General features: G+C 40.0%; 1 protein-coding gene across 1 annotated transcript; it reads left to right on the top strand.

The window, feature by feature from the left end:
- Positions 1-7,222: 7,222 nt before the first annotated feature.
- LOC129268954 (sacsin-like) lies at positions 7,223-26,132 on the top strand. Its single transcript, XM_064105127.1, has 4 exons — positions 7,223-7,299; positions 8,141-8,399; positions 9,428-10,984; positions 11,344-26,132. Exons 2-4 carry the CDS (start codon positions 8,198-8,200, stop codon positions 25,467-25,469), a joined length of 15,885 nt encoding a protein of 5,294 aa, XP_063961197.1. The 5' UTR covers positions 7,223-7,299; positions 8,141-8,197; the 3' UTR covers positions 25,470-26,132.
- The last annotated feature ends 108 nt before the right edge of the window (positions 26,133-26,240 follow it).

Here is a 26,240-nt window from a genome sequence, read left to right on the forward strand (position 1 = left end):
TATATTCATAAAATATTGATTTCCCTTGTCATGGTAAAATCTAATTTTAATTTTTATGATAATAAGAGCTTACATTTCTCAGTAAAAGTGTTCTCAAGACCCTATTACGTCCTTGACGGCAGTGCCCCCACCGATTCCACCTTTGATTTTGAAGTGCAATTTGTAGAAGGTTTCTCTGCGGGATGATGACCTAGGCATGACAATGTTGCAATCATATGAGATGTACTTTAAACCATTTCGCAATGACAAAGTTTTAGTAATAATGACAATGTGGAAGTTTGCGCAATTCCCGTCCAAAATGAATTTGCCGTCAAAATGGGTAGGATACTGTGAGTATGAAATAGAGTTTGAATGTTGCAACGTATTATGCATTCCTCCCCCCCCCCCCCCAAAAAAAAAGATAAATGAATAAATTATGCTACTGCACACAATTTAAAGGAAGAGCGTCCTTGATGACAGTGCCCCCCCCCCCGATTCCACCTTTGATTTTGATGTGCAATTTGTATAAGGTTTCTCTGCGGGATGATGACCTAGGCATGGCAATGTTGCAATCATATGAGATGTACTTTAACTATTTCGCAATGACAAAGTTTTAGTAGTAATGACAATGTGGAAGTTTGCGCAATTTCCGTCCAAAATGAATTTGCCGTCAAAATGGGTAGGATACTATGAGTATGAAATAGAGTTTGAATGTTGCAACGTATTATGCATTCCTCCCCCCCAAAAAAAAAGATAAATGAATAAATTATGCTACTGCACACAATTTAAAGGAAGAGCGTCCTTGATGACAGTGCCCCCCCCCCCCGATTCCACCTTTGATTTTGATGTGCAATTTGTATAAGGTTTCTCTGCGGGATGATGACCTAGGCATGACAATGTTGCAATCATATGAGATGTACTTTTAACTATTTCGCAATGACAAAGTTTTAGTAATAATGACAATGTGGAAGTTTGCGCAATTTCCGTCCAAAATGAATTTGCTGTCAAAATGGGTAGGATACTATAAGTATGAAATAGAGTTTGAATGTTGCGACGTATTATACATTCCTCCCCCCCCAAAAAAAAAAAGATAAATAAATAAATTATGCTACTGCACACAATTTAAAGGAAGAGCGTCCTTGTTGACAGTGCCCCCCCCCCCCCCGATTCCACCTTTGATTTTGATGTGCAATTTGTATAAGGTTTCTCTGCGGGATGATGACCTAGGCATGGCAATGTTGCAATCATATGAGATGTACTTTAACTATTTCGCAATGACAAAGTTTTAGTAGTAATGACAATGTGGAAGTTTGCGCAATTTCCGTCCAAAATGAATTTGCCGTCAAAATGGGTAGGATACTATGAGTATGAAATAGAGTTTGAATGTTGTGACGTATTATGCATTCCTCCCCCCCCCCAAAAAAAAAGATAAATAAATAAATTATGCTACTGCACACAATTTAAAGGAAGAGCGTCCTTGACGGCAGTGCCCCCCCCCCCCCGATTCCACCTTTGATTTTGAAGTGCAATTTGTATAAGGTTTCTCTGCGGGATGATGACCTAGGCATGGCAATGTTGCAATCATATGAGATGTACTTTAACTATTTCGCAATGACAAAGTTTTAGTAGTAATGACAATGTGGAAGTTTGCGCAATTTCCGTCCAAAATGAATTTGCCGTCAAAATGGGTAGGATACTATGAGTATGAAATAGAGTTTGAATGTTGTTACGTATTATGCATTCCTCCCCCCCCCCCAAAAAAAAAGAGATAAATAAATAAATTATGCTACTGCACACAATTTAAAGGAAGAGCGTCCTTGATGACAGTGCCCCCCCCCCCCCGATTCCACCTTTGATTTTGATGTGCAATTTGTAGAAGGTTTCTCTGCGGGATGATGACCGAGGCATGACAATGTTGCAATCATATGAGATGTACTTTTAACTATTTTGCAATGACAAAGTTTTAGTAGTAATGACAATGTGGAAGTTTGCGCAATTTCCGTCCAAAGTGTATTTGCTGTCAAAATGGGTAGGATACTATGTGTATACTATGAGTTTGAATGTTGTGACGTATTATGCATTCCTCCCCCCCCCCCCCCCAAAAAAAAAAAAAAAAAAAAAAAAAAAAAGGAAAAAAAGATAAATAAATAAATAAGAAGATAAAAATGAATAGAAAAAATAAAATAAATTAATCAAATCCGTGACGTATTTTTGAACCTATTATCGTATCACAATAAAATGTTCTCAAGACAGTAACTTTGGAAATGACTTCAAAATCCAACCAATAGGGCTGGGGGGGTACTGTCAAATGTTACAAGATTGTTACCATGCTAGCATAATATTTTTTAGAAGGACACCAAAGGCGTGGTAGAACAACGTCTATCATTGTTCTCTTCATCCATTTCTTTCTCCCATAATAATGTACTGTATCAAAGCAATAGCTTTGATCCAGATGAGGCATGTCGGCGTGTCATTGTTCAAAAAAGGTAATTATCAGGCTTTAAACTGACTTAATTTTGAAGATGAAAGATCGTTTCAGAAAGCATTCCGGCGTTTCCAAGGACCCCTCTCTCTCAAACTGTCAATTTAAGTCAAATGAGGAATTTTGTCATTTTGTGTTTTTTGGGTTGTTCATAATATTTCATTGGTTTTAGTGAAGAATCTATCGATATTAATTATTGATCAGTAAACAACAAACATCACTTCTGAAGCAAAGTAAGATTCCCGAGTGATGAAATAATTGAGCAATTTCATATTTTCAAAACTCACCGGTGAAAGGTCTCTTTTTTTTAATCATTTTTCTTCTTGCATCTCTAACAATTCAATTATACCATCAAAAATAATTTGGAAGTTAAGCATATCTTTTCGATGAATACAAAATAATAAAAGAGAAAACAATTGTGATAATTGAAATTGAGATGAGCTACCCTTTTACATCGCATGATTGTGAAAACAACCCTTTTACGTGCTTAATGGCAGTGTCCCTCTCCCACCCCCACCCGTTTCTACCTTTGATATTGATGTGCAAATTGTAGACATTTTTTTGCGGAATGATGGCCTAGGCATTAGAATGTTGCAATCCTGATATGTATATTTGTCTATTTCGCAATGACATAGTTCCGCAGTATGACAGTGCGGAAAGTTGCGCAATTCCCGTCCAAAATTGCTGTCGAAATGGATATTGTGACGTCACATGCGTGAGTGGCGATCTGGAGGAGGAGGGGGAGGGGCGTTTCTCCCTCGGATTTCTTAGTTCGTACTTCAATACAGGCTATTCTATCAGCCAATAGCTTTCAAATACGATTATTTGAACAATCAATTATGTTATTTAAATAAGACTCACAGTCGGCACCAAATAATACAAGTAGAAAGCGTGTTGGTCGCGTTAATTGGTGGTACGAATGACTGATATAAAGTTGCGCCGATTTTTTTTTCAGTAGCCACTGAACCGAGGGGGGGGTGGCTTCAGCCACCCTCACCTTTTTCCCCCCAAACTGTGTACACAAACGTAGAAATGACCATGCGATTGTGATTTTTGGCATGGTCATCCCCCCCCCCTACTTTCAAAGCCGTCCAGCGGCCTCTGTTTTTTAAATTACCTTTCGCTATTTGTTTGTCTCGGGGTGCCACGAGCCCAAATACAACATGAAGGCAAAAATATATTCATTCAACCCAACCCATTCTAATTTTTTTTTTTTTGATATTGCTGATTGACCGAAGTGTTTGAATGTGATTGGCCATCTAACATGAATTATAGGAAGGGCAACTATTGAACTTCTTTTCCCCGAATTGGAAAGAAATATTGATGAATTTGGAACGATACCTTTGGCTGGCGGAAGAATTACTGCAACTTTACTGTTTCAGGTGATGAATTTGATCCCGTCAGGGGATGTCTTCATAAATGTCGATTCATTTTTAAAAAATGAGCTGGTATAGGTACCCTTTTCTGGTCGGATATGGAAGGTCAGATATATTATATCCTATCCACTGGGAGTAAATATTCAACCCTCTACTTAAAGCTTTATTTTTTAATGAATTTTCAACAGTGCCCTATTAAGACACGAGTCTATTTCATCGTTTTCTTTTATCTCTTTCCACACCTCCTCCCTTTGTCTCTTTTAAAATATTTTTTGCAGGGGGATTTCCCCCTTGACCCCAATCTCTAGATTTGCGACTGTTCCCTCACCTACGCCTGGTCTATAACCGCCAAGAATAGATTTTTAAAGGTTGACTCCACCCCAACAACAATAAATTGATTTGAACAAAAAGCGAAAACCTAAACAAGCATAACTCTTGAATATCACTAAAAAACGGGTGTAAAACAAGAGAGTTCTGACATTTTGAAATTAAGCTTAATTTCACAAACCGTTATTTGCACATCCTGGTCGGGATGCAAATGAGGAAACCGATGACGTCACGCACGCATTTTTCTTAGGTTTGTATAATAATTGTACATGAACCAAGTTCATGAAAATTAAAAATGAGGGTAATTTCTGAATATCCTACTGAGTTTCAGATCGCATGGCAAATGTCAATGATCTTTGGCCAAATTAGGGGTATTTGTTGAATTACCTTCATAACTTTAAAAGTTAATGAATCTAGTCCATACTACTTGGACAAAAGAATAATCAAGTATCACTAAACATCCCGTGCGAGTTTCAAGTCACATGACCAAAATCAGAGGTCATTTAACCCTAAATAGACTGGGCTATTTCGACGCCTAAGAAGACTGATGATCTCGGCCGTCGATCGCGCGATCGCGACGAAAATTGGCACGCGCGTTACCCATGGCATTATCTACAAAACTATCATATCAAATTCTGCGAAAAATCTCATTGCTCATTGATTATGCTAATTTATGCGTAAAATAATAAGTTTGCTCTAATTAATAAAATAATGCCCCTAAAATGCTAATTTTTGTTTCACATACTCTAGATAGGCATCTGATCAAATTTATTTAAAAAAAATGTAAACATCACATTTATTTTCTTATGTTTTTTATTGTTTTCTAAATTTCTTTTATTTCTTTGTTTTTCGACCTTTTTTTTATTGGTTTTTCAATGGAAATTGTTGGGGACTTTATTTTGACCATAAAAAAGATAAAATTAATTGAATTTAAGCAGTAAAAGGAAAAATAATGATACATTTTTTGAAATTGGCTAAAAACACTGTTTGCATTGGATTTGTACACAAATTCACGTTTTTTGAGTAATTTTGGGTCTGCATGCACTTACAAAATGTTGCATAATTTCGAAACCGCATACCCAGGGGTCACAATTTTGGTCTCAAAAGTTGTGTGAGACTTGAAGGTAAAAAGTCAGCGAGCGACGCGGTCAAAACAATTTCGAGCGGCGGATTTATCGCGAAAAATGTCGAGGGGGGGGGGCTGAATCAGCCCCCCCCCCGTCTTCTTAGGGTTAAGGTCAATGAACTTTGGCCAAGCTAGGGATATTTGTTGAATTACCATCATGACTTTCAAATTTTATGGATATAGTTTATGAAATGTGGACATAGTGGGCATATGTGGGTAATCAAGTATCACATGATCAAGGTCAAATGACATTTAGGATATAAACGTAGTATTATATCATTATAGTGTTTTTTAAAGTAGTTTTCAAAGTAAGCACTGCTGCTATATTGAATGGCGTAATGCAGGCGAGACTGCCAGGCTCTCCTCTTGCATCCTGTTTAAATGTGAAATAAAGTTCGATTCATCATTGAAAATGCTAGTGTATGTTGTTACCAATTGTGATTTAATTAAGAGTCAACTCATTGTCAGTCTGCCAAAAATCAGAATACCTAGACTCGCAGGAAGTATGTATTACTCCATTTCGTAATTACTCTTACCATGCAAACATCGAACAGACGCAAATACACACACACACATTTTATTACTAAATGCAAACGAAAAGTAAGGCCATTGTGCTGCACTCGACCCAGGTGAGGTGAATGGGTACCCGGTAGGATTTATTCCTTGAATGCTTTAGCGCCTATATGGCCGCTCAGCTACAGCCGGGGTAATAATAATATACCAGGTATATTTCAGCGCCTTGAGCACATAATCAATGTGGATTTGGCGCTTTATAAATACTCTATAGTATTATTATTATTATTATAGCTAGTATGAATTCATTATTTCAATAACAATTCCTATTTTGATGAAAATTCGTTTACATACAGCAACGCCTTTGTTCTTCATATTATATGCCAATTGAAACAGATGGATCGATTTTCTATTATTTTATCCCCTGTTTTTATCTTCCTTCATACAGGCGACACAGGGAGAGGGAGAAGACAATGACCGTAAGTATAAAACTTATTTTATCATAAAAAGTAAATTGTTTATAGAAACAAAGTGCATTGTGTTTCAAACCCCTGACAACCTGACAACCCCCTAATGCGACAGTAATTTCTTTACTGCCCTTGCGCGCGCGCGTGTGTGGTGGTGTGTGTATGAGGGTGTGTGTGTGTGTGTGTGAAGGCAAGGGGAGGGGGTGGATGTGCGTGGGTGAGAGAGGATGCGGGAGGTGCGTGTGTGTGTGCACTCGCCAATAACCGCAGACGCAAGAATGGGATGGGTTTGATATATGATTACACATCTCCCTCTTTCCATTTGCCAAAGAACTGCTGGTTTGGAAAAGTGAAATTAATGGAAATCTTGTATGGAAAAAGGGTGTCTTTTTAAAGCGATTGATGTAAGGTAATATTTCCGTTTTTGTTCGGAGTTTTGACTGGAAACAGTGTATCACGGGAAATCTTGATGTCATGCCAAGGAGTTTTGAAATGAGATGGATTAACAACAAACAGAATCCCTTTAAATGATGTGTGGGTGGGTGGGTGTGTAGGGGTGAGTGTGGTGTGTGGGCGTGTCTGTGTGAGGAATGATGGTTAGGTGTCTTTCTGCATGCGCGCAAGTTACCGTTTTCTCACTTTGTTTCATTATTCACCCTGTAACTTGGTGCATCTGAGATTTTACGACCTTCTGGAGATTGTCTCATAGTCAGCCATGGATGCAAAAGATCCGTATGAAAGTGGTACCAAAAATGAGAAGTGGGAATAACTCTATCAGGACATATCAATAAGTCAAGGACTAAATTTCATACTGAAGACAATACAACTTCAAAAAGGAAGGGACATTTTTTTCTGACTCACTCTGTATAATCATCACCATGTCATCATGTGTTAAAATCCTAGAAGTTCACATATTCTTTGTCTGTTTCTTTCTCTTTTCTCCCAGACAAGTTTGGGATATCTGTTCCACCGTTAGTAGAATATCTAAAGGCCATTTTACGAGAATATAGTGATGGTCAAATATTGAAGGTGAGCAACTCAATAATTTCGGTGTAGTTCTATAGACCTTGCTGGGAGCGTTTCATGAAAGGACTTGTCAGACGTTTCATCTAACAAGTCCCATTCTATCCGACAGTAACCAATGCTTCTCAGCTATTCACAGTCAAGAAAAGTTGTCAGGTCTGACAGCTTTGTCAGACAAAAATGTTGATGAAACGCTTCCCATATAAGCTTCACTCATTGATCTTTTATTTAAAAGCTATTGTTGATCATTTCAGGATACAGTAATGAAATATTGTATTGTGTAAATCAACAAATACGTTCTCTCTTTTTATTTAAAATCAACAAATAAGTTCTCTCTTTTTATTTAAAAATTCCAATATTTAAACATAAATGAGAAGATTTCTTATATAGTAAAAAGGCTTAATATTGTCTGTTTTATCTTCCAGTTCTTGAACGGCCTTTTTGTTTGGCTGCATGATTTCATACATGATGTAGAAATTACAAAGTCGATTTTCCTTACAATTTGCAGAGGAAAATTGACACTGAGAAGATTCTCAGCGCTGAAAAGAATGAAGATTTTTTTAAAGCCCTTGACCATATTTTACATGTTTTAGTGATAATTGGATCGTAAGTCGTATTTCGCAACCTGCGATCATTTGAATTACAGTTGAATTATAGAGGAAGTGGGGGAGAGGCCAGTCTCCTGTTGATGTTCTTCTTGCTCCTCTTCATCTGCTCATTTGTTTTTTCTTATTGGGGGAGCGAGTTGTCCTAGCCCGCTCTAGTGCCATCCCACTTCTTATCATAGCACCAATATGTCGGCGCTTGGCGTGTTAACAAAGGCATTGTCTTATTTTTTTCAATGCAGGAGCTCGTTCAGAACGCAGAGGATGCAGGTGCGGATACTGTCAAATTCCTGTATGACATGAGACAGCATGGTACCAAGACACTGTACAAAGATTCCCTACAACCTTACCAAGGACCGGCTGTCTATTCCTTCAACAATGCCAAGTTCAAGACAGCTGACTGGGAAGGGATTCAACAACCAGCCCGCAGCAGGAAGAAGACAGATCCTTTGAAGGTTGGACGATTCGGTATTGGATTCAATTCTGTATACCACATAACAGGTGAGAACTATATTGTGAAATGGGTAACGACATGATTTAAAAACAAAAATATCCATAGGTATAACATGAAGGAAGCTGTGTTGAAATTAAATAAGGTAAACGCCAATTTTGGTAACGACTTCAAAATGATTTTGTACAAAATGCAATAAAATGACAACCCAAGTGTCTGTATTTATAAATAAAAACATATGTGCCAAAACTATCTGGAAGAAATTTTGTAATTGCTAAAAAATAACGAAAATAAGCATGGCATTTCTTCAAACTGTCGTGTTAATAAAACATTGTCACAAACATGTTTAATCTGTGTTGGTGATCTTCGGTGTGATTGTTTTTCAGCTTAGATTTCATCATTTCACAAAATTTGGTTTATATAACTACTAGATCTAGGAAGTTGAGACAATTAATCTTGGTTTTACGGTTACACTTCGTAATTCCGAAGGTTCGTAATTCCGAAACACGTAAATTGCCTATACCTCGATGTTCGTTAATCCGAAAACGTAAAAGGGTTCGTTAATCCGAACATTTGTGGCGTTATTCCAAAGGTTCGTTATTCCGAAGGTTCGATAATGCGAAAACGAAATAAGGTTCGATGTTCCGAAGGCTCGTTAATCCGAAAACGAAATAAGGTACATTGTTCCGAAGGTTCGTTAATCCGAAAACGAAATAAGGTTCGTTGTTCCGAAGGTTCGTTAGTCCGAAAACGAAATAAGGTTCGTTAATCATTTCGTTTTTGGACTTACGAACCTTCGGAATTACGAACCTCATTTCGTTTTCGGATTAACGAACCTTCGGAATTACGAACCTCACTTCTTTTTCGGATTAACGAACTTTCGGAAATACGAACCTTCGGAATAACGAAGCTTCGGAATTACGAATGTATGCGGGTTTTACAGCCTTTCTCATTTATATCAGTGTTTATTGCAACTACTTTCATCTTTAAGTGTGCCAAAACATGCTTAAAACCGTGGATACATTTTTGAAAATGTTTGTTTTTTACCCTTTAATTCTCCTTTGATTAACCTTTCCAGATTTACCGAGCATCATGAGCGACGAAACACTGGCTTTCATTGATCCATTGGAGGAACACTTCTTTGATAGTAAAGGTCGAGTGAAGACTGGATGGCGATTTTATCTGAGATCAGACAAGGAAATCTTTTCAAAGTGTCATGACCAGTTTCAACCCTACAACAATGTATTTCCTGGAGTGACGGGAGGGATTTCATCGGGATATTTTGATGGCACTTTGTTTCGGTTTCCTCTGCGTCAAGAGGCAAATGAATTGAGTGATAAAATCTATCAACAAGAAGACACACTAGACGAGGTACTTCAGGCCTTCCAATCAGATGCTAATGTGGCTATGCTGTTTCTGCGCTCCTTGAATAACATTGAGGTGTTGAAGAGATCCCCTGATTACCAAGACCTGTCACTGATTGTAAGAGTTCAACGGGAGCATGATCAAGGAGCGCGTCCTCGTGGAGCGGACATTACCTCATGTCTTCAATCCTACATCTCTAATATCAGTGGATGTCGAGAGTCTATCAAGTTCACTGATTGTGTAACATTTACTACAGAAACACAGAGGGAGTCAAAGAGAGAACACTGGGTTGTTAGCCATCACATCGCTGGTGACAGCATGTCTCAAGAGCTTACTGACCTCGCTGGGAAGCAAGGTCATCTGCCATGGGTAGCTGTTGCCATCCCCATGAGTTCTTCAGAGACAAGCAATGTAGCAGATGAAGCAGAGAACAACGATGGCAGAGTGTTCTGCTTTCTTCCCTTGCCACCTGGTGAAGAGAGTCGAACAGGGTTACCGGTTCATGTGCATGGATTCTTTGGTATCAATAGTGATCGCCGGGGGATAAAGTGGCTTGGACCAGACCAAACAGACACTCCAGCACAATGGAACCAACTACTTGTTAGAGAACTGATTCCCATGGTTTACGTTGATGCTATCAAATTTACCATTGATGTGCAGAAATCTAGGGGAACCTTGACTGCTGATTGCATCTATCGTTCATGGCCAGATTATGAAGAGGTTCGTGGCAACTGGGGTATTCTCTTGGAACCCTTCTACAATGCACTGTTCAGTGAATCGATCATACATAGCGATAACAGTGGATGGAAGAACATTGCCGATGTTCACTTCAATGAGCTGCAAGTAGACGAAGAGACAGAAAAGGCAATTCTCAAATGCTTCAACTTCAGCGGCATAGCACATGCTAGAGTCCCAGGCGTATGCAGAAAAGCCATCAAGAAGTATTACGATCTTCAGATATCCACTGTTTCTGTCTCCAGTCTTTGCCGTTGCCTCCACGATGATCCAGCTATTTTGGAAAGGTTGACTAATGATGAGAAGCTTCTGATCCTGCAGTTCATCTTGCAGGAGGGCGCCATGCAAGACTTGGAGGGGTTATGTCTTCTTCCCCTTGACAATGGGGGCTTTGAAGTGTTCTCAAGTTCTGGTGAAAGAAGAGTGTACATTCCAACCCCTGAGTTCCATCGACAGCTTGTTCCAGGTGGATGTGATCAATTCATCAGAACGATACAAAAGGAACTTCCACTCCACCAACTCCTATCAAATATGAGTATGTTATTTTGTAAACAATATGTTATTCTAAATTACTGTTTGAAGCTTTAACACGATTTGTTTTAATTGAAAGTGTATCACTAGAGATAAAACATCGATTGTTGACATGCTAGATAAAATAATTTAAAGCTTACCATGTCATGACTTTTTTTTCCTTCAAAACATACGTGTGTGGGAAATGGAATAGTAGAAAGTAGATAATGGATGATTTTATTTTCTTACCATTTAAATGAAGTATTAAAGAGTGTCGAATGATTCATATTTGAATATAAGAAAATATGACACCATTTACATAGTGAATTATAGCTGAAATGAATTCGTGGATTTTTTGTCTTCTGCCCTTTTCTTCTTGTGTAGGTGGACATTACCAGCTGGAAACTTTAACCATCGACATTGTAGCAAAGCTCTTGAAGACTTTTGAGAAATCTTGGATAGATGATCAAGGAATCTGGGTACATGAACCCCAAGAGCCTACCCTCAATACTTGGCTTGAAGAAGTCTGGTCGATGCTTTACAGGGAAAGTCCAAGTGAGTTGCAACTCTTTAATGATATCCATCTATTACCATTGTTTGCAGATGATAGTGACTCCAGAAGACTTCTTCCACTTTGTTCCAAGTCAAGGGTTATCCAGAGATGCTACGATACGGCTGATGGCAAAGTCGGATTGACAGATGATGTTGAAAACATTCTGCATGATATTGGAATGAGAGTCACAGATTGTCCTGGTTATATTCTCCGCCATCCAGCTGTCATTCGGGATGGATATATCAAGATGCCAACACCTGATGGGGTAGTTCAATGTCTTTTGCTTTCTGATGAGAAGTTGCTGATCCCAAAGCTCCGTTCATTCTCTGCCAGTTATAGAGATACCCTTGTAGAATATCTTGCACAAGCGAAGCTTGGTGATAATGGGAAGGAACTTCTGAAGCACCTTCCATTGTTTAAGAGAGTAGATGGCACTGGACAGTCAAACAAACATTCATTCAGTGTAGCAGAATCCTTGGGATATATTGAATGTAATCAGGTAGATATTCCTAACCCATTGAAGTTGACAGGGCTATTGATTGATGGAAGGGCAAAATCAAATCAATGTTTACTACAAAAGTTAGAAGCTTGTCCACTTTCAAAGTATCAAGTCATAGTGAATGTTTTGGAAGAAATTCGTGAAGGGCAACTTTACACACAACAGGGAAGACAAGTAGCTTTGCAATGGATATTGGAACGATGGGAAGACGTCAAGATAAACTGCAAATCAATTGTGGGTATTGTCCGTGATATGAAATTCATCCCCAACAAGAATGCATCGTTGCTTAGTCCTTCAGAACTTCTTGATCCACGAGACCCATTGATCTACAAACTGTTTGAATCCCAAGGAGTATTTCCAATGGATCCATTTGATTCACCTCAGATTGTAGAGGCTTTCAGTCAGCTTGGCATGCGTGGGCAAAGTGGAGTTTCTTCATCCGAGTTGAATGCATGCGTTGACATGATTGAGGAATCACAGAGCCCTGACAAGTCTCACTTGCTACTAGAACTCCTTAGCAATAACCAGAGTCTTCTCAGCACTTCTGTCATTGATCATATGAAACGAAAAGAATGCATTCCTTGCAGACATTCGCCTCCAGAATACTATCCTTCAGCTATTGAATGGTATGGTAATTCTACTTCAAGATTGTCGACCCCCACTGAAATCCTTGAGGAGGTGAAGTCAGAAGTTCTAATATGTGGAGCTTCTAAACGCTTTTCTGCTCATGAGGATTGGAGTCGCTTCTCTTCTGTCTTTTCTAAGCTTGGAATAAATGCCCCATCTCCTCTTCTAGCAGAAGTTATAAAACAGTTAGAGTATTGTGTCAATCACACAGAAGACAGAACTGGCGAAGATGCTTCTGACATTGTACCGATGCTGAAAGAGATTTATTCGTTTTACATGCGAGAAATGCGCCAGGACGTAAACATTAAGGATATTGTCCTGAATCAAGTCAAGTCGTGTATCTGGAATGGAAATGGCTTTTCAGAGCCAAGCAGAATGTGTACAGGAAAACTTCCTTTCGATTTGTACCCTTACATGGTTTCTATTCCGAAAGCCACATCTGCATTTGGAGAGTTATTTGAAGTGCTAGGAGTTCAAACAGACATGATGGCAAATTCGTGTGCCCTGGTTGACATCTTGTACGAAATCAAGGAAAGATGTGAAGATAATGAAATCGATGAGGTCTTTCAACAGGGACAACTCCAACTTGTATTACAAATCCTCAGCCATTTGCAAGCTGTTGGAGATCTCTCAGAAGATGCGAGATTGCGACTACTTGTTCCATCGCAAAAAGGGAAATGCCATCTTATTCCTGTTGAGAAAGGTGCATATGTGGACAGAGACTGGCTAAGACAAAGCACTGACACAGAGGATTTAGATGATGATGAAGATTTCACTTTGGTTCATTCAAATATTTCTATGAACCTTGCAATATTTCTCCATATACGTCCTGTCAGTCGACTTCTTCTAGATTCAGAAGAATTTCAGGGTTTCACACAAGCTGGTCAGCATGAACCACTGACTATCCGCTTATGCAATATCCTTAAGAACAACTACACCAACACTTCAATAGCTAATGAGATGGTTCAGAATGCGGAGGATGCGGGAGCTCAAGAAGTTCGCTTTCTCGTTGATATGAGAACAAATGAGAATGCACACAAAAAATTGTTTGATCCCGGAATGAAGCCTTGTCAAGGACCAGCACTGTGGGTATACAACGATGCAGTATTTTCAGATCAAGACCTAGAGAATATTCTCCATCTTGGTGGGCGTACTAAGGAAAGGGATGCTGAAAAGATCGGAAAGTTTGGGACTGGCTTCAACTCTGTGTACCACATAACTGATGTTCCTAGTTTTGTTAGTAGGGACTTTGTGCAGTTTTTCGATCCTCATACTACACACCTTGGAAATGTTCTCCCAAACAAGAGTCAACCTGGTGTGCGACTGAGATTGAATAACACCAAAGCACTCCGGAGATTTCCAGATCAGTTCAAACCATTCGATGGGGTATTTGACCTTACTTTCAAAGGAGGAAATGAACCATTCAATTACCAAGGAACATTGTTCAGGCTGCCCCTCCGTTCACAAGAAGCTGCTCAGAAAAGTCAAATATGCAAGGAGTGTTATGATGGAGAGAAACTTGTTTACCTGATGAAACAAATGTGTGAAACATCTCACAACCTCTTGGTGTTTACCAAACATGTGAAGAAGGTTTCTCTGTTCTACCTCTCCGAGGATGCTTCCCATCCTACCCAGGCTGAAGAGCTACTCACCATCCAGAAGACTATGTCGCCATTGAGGACAGAAGATGATAATACCATCATGTCAACCGAGTCATTCAGTTCAAGATTGACCTCGAAGGGAGCCGAAATATTGCCACCCATCAAAGGTATTACCTACCACCAACGGACAAGTTCTTTTGATACCTTGAAAGTGGTATGCAAGACCTCGGAACAAGCCTTAGCTCTTTCACAGTCACAAGAAGGAAGGTTACATGGACTATCTCCTGAAGCAGCTGTTGCTCTTCCGCTGAACATAACAAATCTGCCCAAAATCGAGGGAGAAATCTACTGTGGTCTACCTTTGTCGGTTCCTAGCTTACTCCCAATGCACATAAATGGTAAGTTTGCCATTAATGAAGATCGAAGGAGTCTACAGTCTCCAACACCTCATGGGATGACCATTTCTGAAAGATGGAATCATATATTGCTCTCTGACATGATCTGTCGAGCGTATGTCTCACTTCTATCAGACAAAGAGTTCATTCAACAAATCAAGAAGACGTTTGGGGATAATGTTTCCCCAGAGTTGTTCTGGCCTGATGTTGAGAGAATGCATGAGACATCAGAGTGTTCTCAGCTGTTTAATGCATTTTACAAAGCACTCGTTTGTGGGCTAGACGGCATTGAACCAGCCGCCTTCTGGAAAAACGGTGAATCTTATCAGTTTCACAATGTCAGATTTCTTGGAGAAGACCTGCAGAGGGAAGAAGAAATCAAGGATGACTGTATAACCATTTTGACGACATATGTGAAGGAGCAATGTGGCCCTATGGTGGAAGTCATAGAGCTATCAGAGAAGACGTGGAGATCACTTAAGAGGGCAGGAGTACGTGGTATGGTAGAGACTAGAACGTACAGTCTGAACAGGTTTTTTGAAGAAGCATTCTTGCCACATGTGGATCAAGTGCCAAACAGTCTGAGAGATCATCTAATTTTCTTTGCGCTCAGAAAAGAAAGTAACCTGTACCAGAAACTTCGAGATGTGAAATGCATTCCAGTCTTAGGAGAAGCTGAATTGAAGCCACCATGTGACTTAATGAATTACAAAGACCCCATACTCTGGAAGTTGTTTGAGTCTAATGGAGTATTTTCATGTGCTCCATTCAATTCAGTCAATCTGATGAACGTTCTCAATAGCCTTGGTATGCGAGGACAGAACAAAGTTACACCCGTCGAGATAGTTTCCTGCGTTGATCGCATCGAGAAATTGCAGTCTCCTGTAATGGCTAGAGTTCTACTCAATCTCCTCGAAAACAATCCTATTCATTTACATGGTATTCTTCAAAATGGAAAGACTGTAAGAGAAGTCGTCATGAACAAACAATGTATCCCATGCCGACAGTCTCCACCAGAACATTACCCACTAGATATTGAATGGCATGGCAAAACCTCGTCTCGACTGGCAACTCCTCAAGAGATTCTGATCGAATCAAAGCAAGCTGCGCTATCATCTGGAGCTTCTAAATCATTTGTTTCCGAACAAGATCTCTTTTCCAAAGTTTTTATCGAGCTTGGAATAACATCCCAAAATCCAGTGATCGAGAACGTCATAACACAATTAGAGCATTGTGTGGATTATGCTAGAGAGAGAACAGGACGAGATGTTAGCGACATAATACCGATGCTGAAGGCGATCTATGGATTTGTTAATGAAGAATTGCAACATGATTCACATGTCAGGAACTTGATCTTAGATCGAGTGAAGTGTTGTGTGTGGAATGGAAGTGGCTTTTCTGAACCAAGCAAAATGTGTACAGGTGGTCTGCCATTTGATCTAGCTCCTTACATGGCATCTATTCCCAAATCAGCCTGTATGTTTAAAGACTTGTTTGAAAGACTTGGAGTGAAGAAAAACATGGACACAAACGCCGAAGCTCTGCTTGAAATTCTACATGACATCAAGAGGGAATGTAACTCCACTGGAGTTAGTAAACTATTCCAACAAAGACAGCGCCAACTTGTACTTCAGATTCTTCACCATTTACATGCTTCTGCTGAGATCACGGAAGATGCAAGGCTGCAATTACTCATACCATCTAAAAGAGGGGAATGCCATCTTATCCCCATTGAAGAAAGTGCATATGTAGACAGGGAATGGCTGAGACCAAGCACTGAAAATGAGGAGATGGATGATGATGAAAACTTTACGTTGATTCATTCAGATATCCCAATGGAGCTGATTACATTCCTTCGAGTACGACCAGTCAGTCAACTTTATCTTGACTCAGAGGAATTGGATGGTTTCACAGAAGCTGGCCAGCATGAACACCTGACTATGCGCTTGTATAATATCCTAAAGAACAACTATGTCGACACTGCTATTGTTAGTGAGATGATACAGAATGCAGAAGATGCTGGTGCTGAAGTAGTTCATTTTCTTATTGACATGAGGAAAAATGGAGATGCAAAGCAAAAGCTGTTCAATCCTGAAATGATTTCATGTCAGGGACCAGCACTCTGGGTATACAACGATGCAGTGTTCACAGACCAAGACTTTGAAAACATTCTCCGTCTTGGCGGACGTACCAAGGAAAAGGATGCCCAAAAGATAGGAAAATTCGGGACTGGCTTCAACTCGGTTTACCGCATTACTGATGTTCCCAGTTTTGTTAGCAGAGATTACATGCAGTTTTTCGACCCTCATACTACACACCTTGGCAACGTTCTCCCAAACAAAAACCAACCTGGTGTCCGTCTCAGATTGAGTAATAGCAAAGCACTCCGGAGATTTCCCGATCAGTTCAAGCCATTTCATGGAGTGTTTGGCATTGATTTAAGTAGAAAGAGTGACTCATTCAACTACAGTGGAACGCTCTTTAGACTGCCTCTTCGTTCACAAGAAGCTGCCCAGAAAAGTCAGATATGCAAGGAGAGCTACAATGGGGCGAAACTGATCGACTTGATGAAAAAAATGTGGGAATCATCTCACAACCTCTTGGTGTTTACCAAAAATGTCAAGAGGGTTGCCCTGTTTTTTCTTGATGAGAAATGTAGCGATCCTTCCATGGCTGAAGAGTTATTCACCATTCAGAAAACCGAGCAATCCACAAGGATGAATAATGACAACATTGAAATTTCAACAGAATCCTTCAAATTTACAATGACTCCAAAGGGAAGTGAAGTGATGGCTCATGAACCAGAAGGTGGTAGATACCTGGATAATGTCAAAGTTACCTGTAAGACCTCTAATCAGGCTTCTGCTCTTGCGACATCTCCAGATGGGAAAGATTGTGGACTATCCCCTGAAGGTGCAGTTGCCTTTCCCTTCCACAAACCATCAATGTCTTCATTTGAGAAAAAGATATATTGCTTTCTTCCTCTCTCAATAACAAGCATGTTTCCAGTGCATATCAATGGTGCCTTCGCTGTCAAAGAAGATCGGAGGAGTCTTCAAATGCCAGTTCCCAATGGAACGCTGATATCTGAGAAGTGGAATCACCTGCTTCTCGTAGATGTGATATGCCGAGCTTACATTGCACTCATGTCTGACATTGTGTTTATTCAGCGTGTAAAGGAGGTTTATGGTCCAGATATTTCCCCTGACCACTTATGGCCTGATACCGATGATGTTCCGAAGAATTCTGAATGTTCAGCATTGTTTAATGCTTTCTACAAGGTAATGGTAAATGGCTTTGAAGGTCGTGAACCATCATTGTTCTGGAACGATAACGAATTGCATCAGTTCTCACAAGTCGTGTTCCTCGGTCAGGAAGTCCAAGAGGAGACATCAGTGAGTGATACTGTGAAAAAAGTTCTAAGCGACTACCTTCCATCAAAGCAAGTGATGTCGCTTACTGATAAAACCTGGCGAGCACTAGAGAGAGTAGATCTTCTTGACAGTGTTCTGAAAAGTACATATGATTTCAATAGATTCTTCACAGTAGCCTTTCTCCCACGAATCAGTCAGGTGCCGAGTGACATGAGAAATCAACTGGTTTTGTTTGCACTAAACAAACGTGAAAACACATTAAAACGGAAGTTGAAAGATGTGAAATGCATACCAGTATTAGGGGGACCTGACCTCAGGAAACCTTGTGATCTAGTACACCCGAGTGGTAAAGTTGCGCCGCTGTATTCTGAGTCTGATAAGGTGTTTCCCCTCGGAGACATGTTCAATGACACCAACACACTAACATCACTCACTCAGTTAGGAATGATAAAGGATGATATTCATGAGGCTGTTTTCCTTGAGAGATGCAATTCAGTTGACATTGTGCATTCAGTCAACAAGGAGGGGGCTCAAAATAGATCCCATGCCCTACTGAAGTATCTGTCGGAGACGTTGAGTAGGGGTCATTGGACTAGGGACAGACATTTCAAAGAACACCTTGTGAAAATTCCATTCTTGCCTATCTTATGTGAGAGAAACCAAGACCCTGCTCTTCCATGGGTGGAAACCACTAACACCTGTCCTTATGCATCTGCTAATGATATATATTCTCATTCTAAGAGAAATATTGTGAGCAGTATGTACAATGTTGTGCACGAATCAAATGATTGGAAACTTCCCGGGAACGTTGAGGACTTTCTTGGTATCAGACACAAATATCCCTCTACTGAAGATGTAATCCAGCAGTTTTCGAACATTCGGAGTCATTATGAAGTGAATAGTGAATCTATTTCTAATCTTGACTTGAAAATGATATGCAAGGACATCTACGAGCGTGTTGAAAATACATGTAGAGAAAGTGTAGTTGATGGAATTTCCAATGATCTGCAGAATCAACCATTCTTCCTCGTAGGTAGCAGGTTTGTTGGGATTTCTGTGATTGCCGATAGAAACAGCCTTCCGCCGTATCTATTTGAAGCTTCTCGTTTCCTTAAACGATATCCAAGTCTTCTAAAACATGCAGGATTGAAGAATGAGTTTGGGACCAGAGACTATGAAGGTGTTCTTCATTTACTGTACATGAAGAGTAATGGGCAACCATTAAGTAATGATGACACGGAGGTGGCTATCTTAGCTGCACAACGACTTGCAGGTTTACCCCACGGAGAAGAAGAACATGCAGATACATTTCTCCCAGATGATCAGAATTGCATGAGGCCTGTATCAGATCTGTGCTACAGTGATGTGGATTGGTTTGAAAATGATGAAATTGAACTTCATAGGTGTCATACCAAAATCAGTTTCATGGTCGCGAGAAAGCTGAAAGTGAAGGATATTCGACAACAGATGCTTCAGAATTACGATATGGATTTCCCAGGAGACGAATTCGGCCAACATGAGAAACTTACAACCCGTATCAAACGTATTCTCGGCTCTTACCCATCCGATGAAACAATATTGAAAGAACTTCTTCAAAATGCTGACGATGCTGGAGCTACTGAAATCCACTTTGTGTACGATCCTCGGATACACAAGGGACACAAGCTTCTAGGAGATGGCATGAAAGCCTTGCAGGGTCCTGCTCTTTGTGTCTTCAACAATCAGTCTTTCACCGACGATGACATTCGCGGGATACAGAATCTAGGAGAAGGAAGTAAAGCTGACCATATGGGAAAGATTGGGCGTTATGGAGTAGGATTCAATGCAGTATATCAACTTACAGATTGCCCTAGTTTCATCTCCAAAGGTGAACGATGGTGTATGTTTGACCCTCTTCTGAAGTATGTTCCAGGAGCAAATCCAGCACGACCAGGTCGTCAGCTCAAAGTTAATAGCAGTGTGCGTCGTTCTTACCCACATAATTTTCAGTGCTATATGGAAGACATACTCACAGGCGGAGAAGAGGACTTCACCATTTTTCGTTTTCCATTGCGACAACAAGCTTCAACCCTAAGCCCCAATATCTGGCAAACTGAACATATTCGGAAGCTACTTCGGGACTTTGAGAATGCGGCATTTGAATGTCTTTTGTTTCTGAAACACGTCACTAAAATCAGCATCTCAGAGGTAACAAATTCAGGAGTTATTGGATCTACTCATATTGTCAGTGCAGAAATGACTCGAAGTGAAGGTGAAAAGAAAATGGATTTTCTACAGAAAGTTCAGGACATTGCCTTGACTAAACAAGATGATGGAACCTTGGAATCAGAACAAGTGGAAGTCATCTACCAGATGAAATTGAAAGGGGCACAAAGAAAAGAGGATTGGGTGATATGCCAGCAAGTGAGTTATTCAGACGCAGATGAAGAACACACAAGGAAAAAACATAGGTTACTTCCAGTTGGAGCTGTTGCTGCTCGCCTATCTGAAAGAAGAGAGGGGGGTAATGGTAAAAGAAGAGAAGGAATCAAAGGTAATGCTTTTTGCTTTCTACCACTCCCTATTCAGACGGGACTTCCGGTTCATGTGCATGGATACTTTGCCTTGGACCATGAAAGCAGAAGACACTTGTGGGAAGGTAGCAAGACGGATGAGCAAACAAAGTGGAACCTTTACATTACTCAGAAAGTTATTGCACCTGCTTACGTAAAGTTGTTGTCATGGATACAGAAGTTTTTCATCGAGAAATATGACTGGTCAGGATCACTAGCAAGTAAAAACAAGTTTCAGACTTTAAAGCTCCTTCAAAAATACCATACCTACTTTCCTAGCACCGAAATTGGATCGTACTGGAGAAAACTTCAAGATACTGTGTTTGAAATTGTTGTTGTGGAAGCCTTACTGCTGTTTCCTTCACTCTATCGAAAGGATGATGGCAGAAATGATCTTTTCTTGAGTTGGAAAACGCCCATCTCGTCTCCGAATGGGTCAGATCTTGGATATTTCAACACACTGTCAAATCAGGTGACTGACCACTGCACAAGTAGCATGTACGGTTATCCCATGAGGCCTAAGATTCAAGAAAGCATCAAGCTAAAAGAGACCCTGATTGAAGTGACATTCCCATTAATAGAGTCTCCAATATGGATAATGCAGAATCTGCATGATGTATGCAACCATCTTAATCAAGAGGCAATCGAAAGTGGACGAGAAGCAAAGTACGAAGTTCGTGAAGTTACACCTTCCCATGTGATATCTTTCCTTCGTGGAGACAATCCCCTTAAGAGGCAGTTACCAATAGCAATTTCAAACTCGAGGATCCACAACAAGGATAAACTGATTGGACTTATCAACTACTGCAAGATGAGTAAAAAACCTAACCTTCAAGAAAGTCTCCATGATCTACCGTTGCTCTTCACCATGGATGGAACATTACGGATATTCTCACGTGACGATCAAGTATTTGCAACAGTATTCTGTGATCTTTTCAGGCCTCATAGTCATAGGTTCTTACACATTGATTTCTTACACAGTCTGTCACAAAAGGCTGATGTGTTTTGTAAGATTGATGTGAGAGAGGTATCCAAGCTTCTTGATGGTTGCTCTCCGTTTCTCAAGTGCACAGCGAATAAGATGCTAACTCCTCGCACCTGCCATCCACCAGAATGGTTTCGTAAGTTATGGATTCTTCTTGAATCGTTGAGTAAAAATGTTGAACACTTCAATGATTTCGCTAACAATCTAAAAGTTGAACTCGGAAGGTGGGCAATATTACCAGTCACAGAAACCAAGCCAACTGATGGCAAAAGTAATCATTCTCATCAGGTAGCTCCTATTAGCTTATCTTCAACGGTTATAGATCAGCCAAGCGAGTTAAAAAGGGGTAATTGGCCACTCTATTCAGCACTTGAATCACTTAATGTCTACAAGATTGAGAAGTCTGTTCTAGATGAAAACAATCATAGACTGATAAAGCATCTTGTCCTTCATGAGCACATGGGGAATAATGCAAGGGTTCTAGATGCTTTGATGTACTGGGTAGACAGAGACCCTGGAAGATTCAAAATTCTGAAAGAAAGACAACATAATGAAATCCTCAGATCCTTTTGCTATTGTGATGACTCAGCTGATCTTAGAAGAGTGAAGTACCTTCCTTGCTTCAAGACCATTGCAGGTGACTTTGTGAGTATCAGGGAATTTGACACAGTCCTTGTTCTCCCAAGTAGGATTCCTGAAAAGGAACAAGATAAGTGGATTGATGGATCTGGTGCTATATTTCTGCAGTACAATAAGTCACTTGAACCATTATACAAGATGCTAGCGCTAACTGATACAACAGAGTTTGACGTGTACATGAAATACATTTTGCCAGTCTTTGGTAAGCTCAGCGAGGAAAGTCGTCTTGAACATCTTGTGCGAATCAATCAGCTGCTTCATTCTCTATCCATTCAAAATCATATTAGGGAAGCAGCGATTCAGAGGTTAGGACTGAGAGATCTGCGTTTCATAAATGGTACGTCTGGAAATCTGCTGAAGGCCAGGGACCTGTATGACCCAGAAGTCGTGGTATTCTCCTTGATGTTGAAGGACAAATTTCCTTCAGAACATATCATAAAGCAATTGGGACTCACATTCCTTCGTGAAATAGGACTACAAATCACCGTTACTGCAGACTTGTTCCTTTTGTTTGCCCATCAGGTGCGGGAATCATACCCCGATGCCGAAGATATGAAAATCAAGTCCACTGCACTCGTGTCAGAATTGGTCGGGAACTGTAACCTTCACAAAAACTATTCCTTCTGCCAGGAAGCCAGTGTGATTGATTTTCTTGTTACTGACAGGATTGACCAACAATTAGAATCCATTCACTCACCTTTCATCAAGGATGGAACACTCATGAGGTATTCTAGCTCATTATCCTCTCAACACACGAAACTGATATGGTCTACTAATAGCATCTTGCCAGAATATGCCGCTATCAGGCAATGCTTTTCGTGTAAAACCCAACTAGATTATCAGCTGGGCAAGGCACAAGAGCCTGAACTAAAGAGTGTTATCCAACATCTGCAGAATATATGCAACAGACTCCAACAAAATAACAGCAAAAAGTTATCTTTCTCAGAAGATCTGTCCGGGGTGCTACATGAAATAATGACATTCCTTTCTTCGAAGTGTACAGGGAAAAGCTGCTCTCAGGAAGTTCCATGTGAAAGATGCTGTATCATTAGAGCGGAATTGCAAAATTTTCCAATTGTCTTTCTAGAGCTCGAAGATGAACATCGCTTGGTGAAAGCAGAGAAGATCTCTCGTACTTTGGAAGGGAATTTTGAGCCTTTTCTTTACCAGTTGCCTGACAAGTGGGTTCCTTTCTTCAAGTTATTTCAGTTGCTCGGTGGAACAGGCAAAGCCTCCGTTCGACAATATGCTTCCGTTCTCAAAAGTATCTATGAAAGAGGGAAGAATGCATGGGGAAACCCAAATGTAGTAAGCATGGTAGAGAGGGCAACAACTGGCATGTATGAAGAGCTTAGAAAGACAGATCAAAGGCAGGTAGCAGCTTTATTTAATTCTGGACACGCTCTTTACCTTCCATCATGTCATCAAAACTTGGAACGATCAGATCAGCTACTACTCAACGATGTTGACCACTATTTACACCGACTTCGTAAATCTAAGCTTCCCCTCATCAAGTTCTTTCAAGGTCAGGAACGCATTGCAAAAGAAGCTTTAGATAGGCTTCCAGAGACGATGAAACCGTCATCAGTAAGCAAGAAGGTGAAAGAAGTACTTAGCAAGACGGGGAATGGGTCGCAAAGGTGTCTTCTAACTGGACAGGAACCTTGTGAATTTGCAAGAAGACTTCAGATCCTGCAATCGAAGGAATTTTTGCAGGCAGTTTGTATCATCATGAAGCACAAGGGACAAACAGTTGATGAGGAAACCAAGACACGCCTTAGAAATTCGTTGAGTGGCCTGAAGATAACATGCATGCAGCAATTACACTCGATTCTACAAATCAATGGTGAATACATAGAAGGCAGTGAAACAGAAGTACCTTCCTTCATTAACAGTGACAGTGAGCTGTTTGTACAACACAGTGAAGGAGAAAATATAATGGAAACACTCTTAAGTGTTGCGATTCATATCAATCAAGTCCTGGAAAACGTGTTTGAAGATAAAACCTACTTATCTGCCCTATTATCCCAGAAATCACCATCTACCTTACACAAAGTACTTACGAAGTTCAACATTGCTGCAGAGAGCATGGAAGATGATACAAGTTTCAAGCTACCTGATCCTGGAACTACCATTCCAGAACATTTGTATCATCTCATAGAGCAGGACCCCTGGACGTCTTTCAGTGTTGATGATTTCATAGCGTATGCACAAACTGATGAAGATGGCGAATACTACATATATGCAATAGTTGTCAAGAGGATATCCAACGAATCTCTCAATTCTGTCTATCTTATCAATATTGGAAAGGACAAACCAATAAAAGCAAATGTGTTGGACATGCATAAGATACACATACCTAAGTCCACATCAGGTATGGAGCGTGTTCCATCTGAAAAAGTTCACTCGGAAGATGCAGAACCATCTCTCACTGGGAATCGAGAATCATCTTTTCCAACTGACGTGGAACAAGCGAAGCGACAGGTGACAGTCGAATTGGAGGAGATCTGGAAGCTTCCAGAGGAACATAGAAGGAAGGCTATTCGGCGAATGTTGCTGAAATGGCATCCAGACAAACATCCAGAAGGTCCGAAGGAACTATTTGATGAAGCGTTTAAACACCTCCAAAGTGAATTGCAGCGATTAGAAAAAGGTATTTCAAGAACAAGTTCATTTTATGAAGACCTCTTCAGATCAACTGAAAAGAGAGCGAGGGAAGACCGCCGGAGGTATACTCACTTCGGAGGATTTTGGGGAAGAGGTGGTTTCAGAGGACGAGGGAGCTTTGGATCTGGTTTCTGGAATTGTGGAAGCAACTACAGTTCTTTTGAGGATTTCTTCACTTTTGCTTCAAGAACACCAGATATTCGCAATGCACGCCGTTGGTTTCGGCAAGGACAAGAAGATCTTCGTGCTGCCGGACATGATCTTAACCCACACGATGACGAGCCGTCATTAGAATGGGTTGCTTACAAGTGCCATCAGAGTGTAGAAAAGGCACTCAAAGCTGCTAAACTAGCCATTAATGGACAACATGACAACACTAATTCCATTTCCTCTCTAGCCTATCAAGTTGAAGGCAAAATAAAATCGGTTGATTTTCTACAGAATGTGAACAAGATCAGTTCTCTTGTAAATGATCAACGGGCTCGTTACCCAGACAGATGTGCCTCTTCACAGATTCCCCACGAAGTCTTTAGAGAGAAGTCACGGGGTGAGGAAATGATTGACCTCGCCCGACTAATTCTTGGAAATGTTCAATCCTTTTTGCTTCCCAGATCCTGAAATGGTACTTGCAACTGCTTCATCTTTATCTGTCTATTCCACGGTCCTCTTGTTGCTTTCTTACAAGCAGTCGTGCTTTCCTAGCAATCGAGTAAAAAATCACTACCATTTACTTTTTGCTTTTCAAATCATTAAATGTTATTCGACTGCTTCACCAGGGTTCGCATTATCCACGGGGTCGCAAAATTTGAATGGAAAAGTTTTTTTCCGAATATTTCTAAATTTCAAACTTGACTGGAGAAGAAATACTGTCAACGTGTCATAGTTCTTCTTTGAATGGAAAAAAAATCACTCCAGTCTTAGTTCATATTCCACTGGACATGCTAGACAGCCAATATTGTCAAACTCAAATGTATGCTGTACTATGTTTTTGATTAAATTGATTCATTCAGTTATTGCAAAAGACAATACTAGTATCATTTCCTTCTTTGTTGTTGATACCAAGTCAATCTGGTTTAAAGATGATAATTGGCTATTTAGCTAGTTTTTCATATATTGATAGCAATACATTTGTATTTTAAATATTAAATATTTTCCAATAGTCACACCATTAATGGCTATTATCAACTATGGTGTTAAATTATTTGCCATCTCATATCCCCTTTGTGTTGACAATATAACAATCATGTTGCATCTTACTTCATGACTTACTCAACATAAAATGCCCGATAATATATATATATATATATATATATATATATATATATATATATATATATATATATATATATGTGTGTGTGTGTGTGTGTATATATATATATATATGTTATA

Source organism: Lytechinus pictus, chromosome 10, assembly GCF_037042905.1.
Source record: "Lytechinus pictus isolate F3 Inbred chromosome 10, Lp3.0, whole genome shotgun sequence".
Taxonomy (NCBI): Eukaryota; Metazoa; Echinodermata; class Echinoidea; order Temnopleuroida; family Toxopneustidae; genus Lytechinus; species Lytechinus pictus.

Coding starts and splice junctions, on each gene's coding strand:
- LOC129268954 (XM_064105127.1), top strand. CDS start 8,198: ATGAGACAGCATGGTACCAAGACACTGTACAAAGATTCCCTACAACCT. Junction 8,400..9,427: donor TTCTGTATACCACATAACAG/GTGAGAACTATA, acceptor TAACCTTTCCAG/ATTTACCGAGCATCATGAGC. Junction 10,985..11,343: donor CCAACTCCTATCAAATATGA/GTATGTTATTTT, acceptor CTTCTTGTGTAG/GTGGACATTACCAGCTGGAA.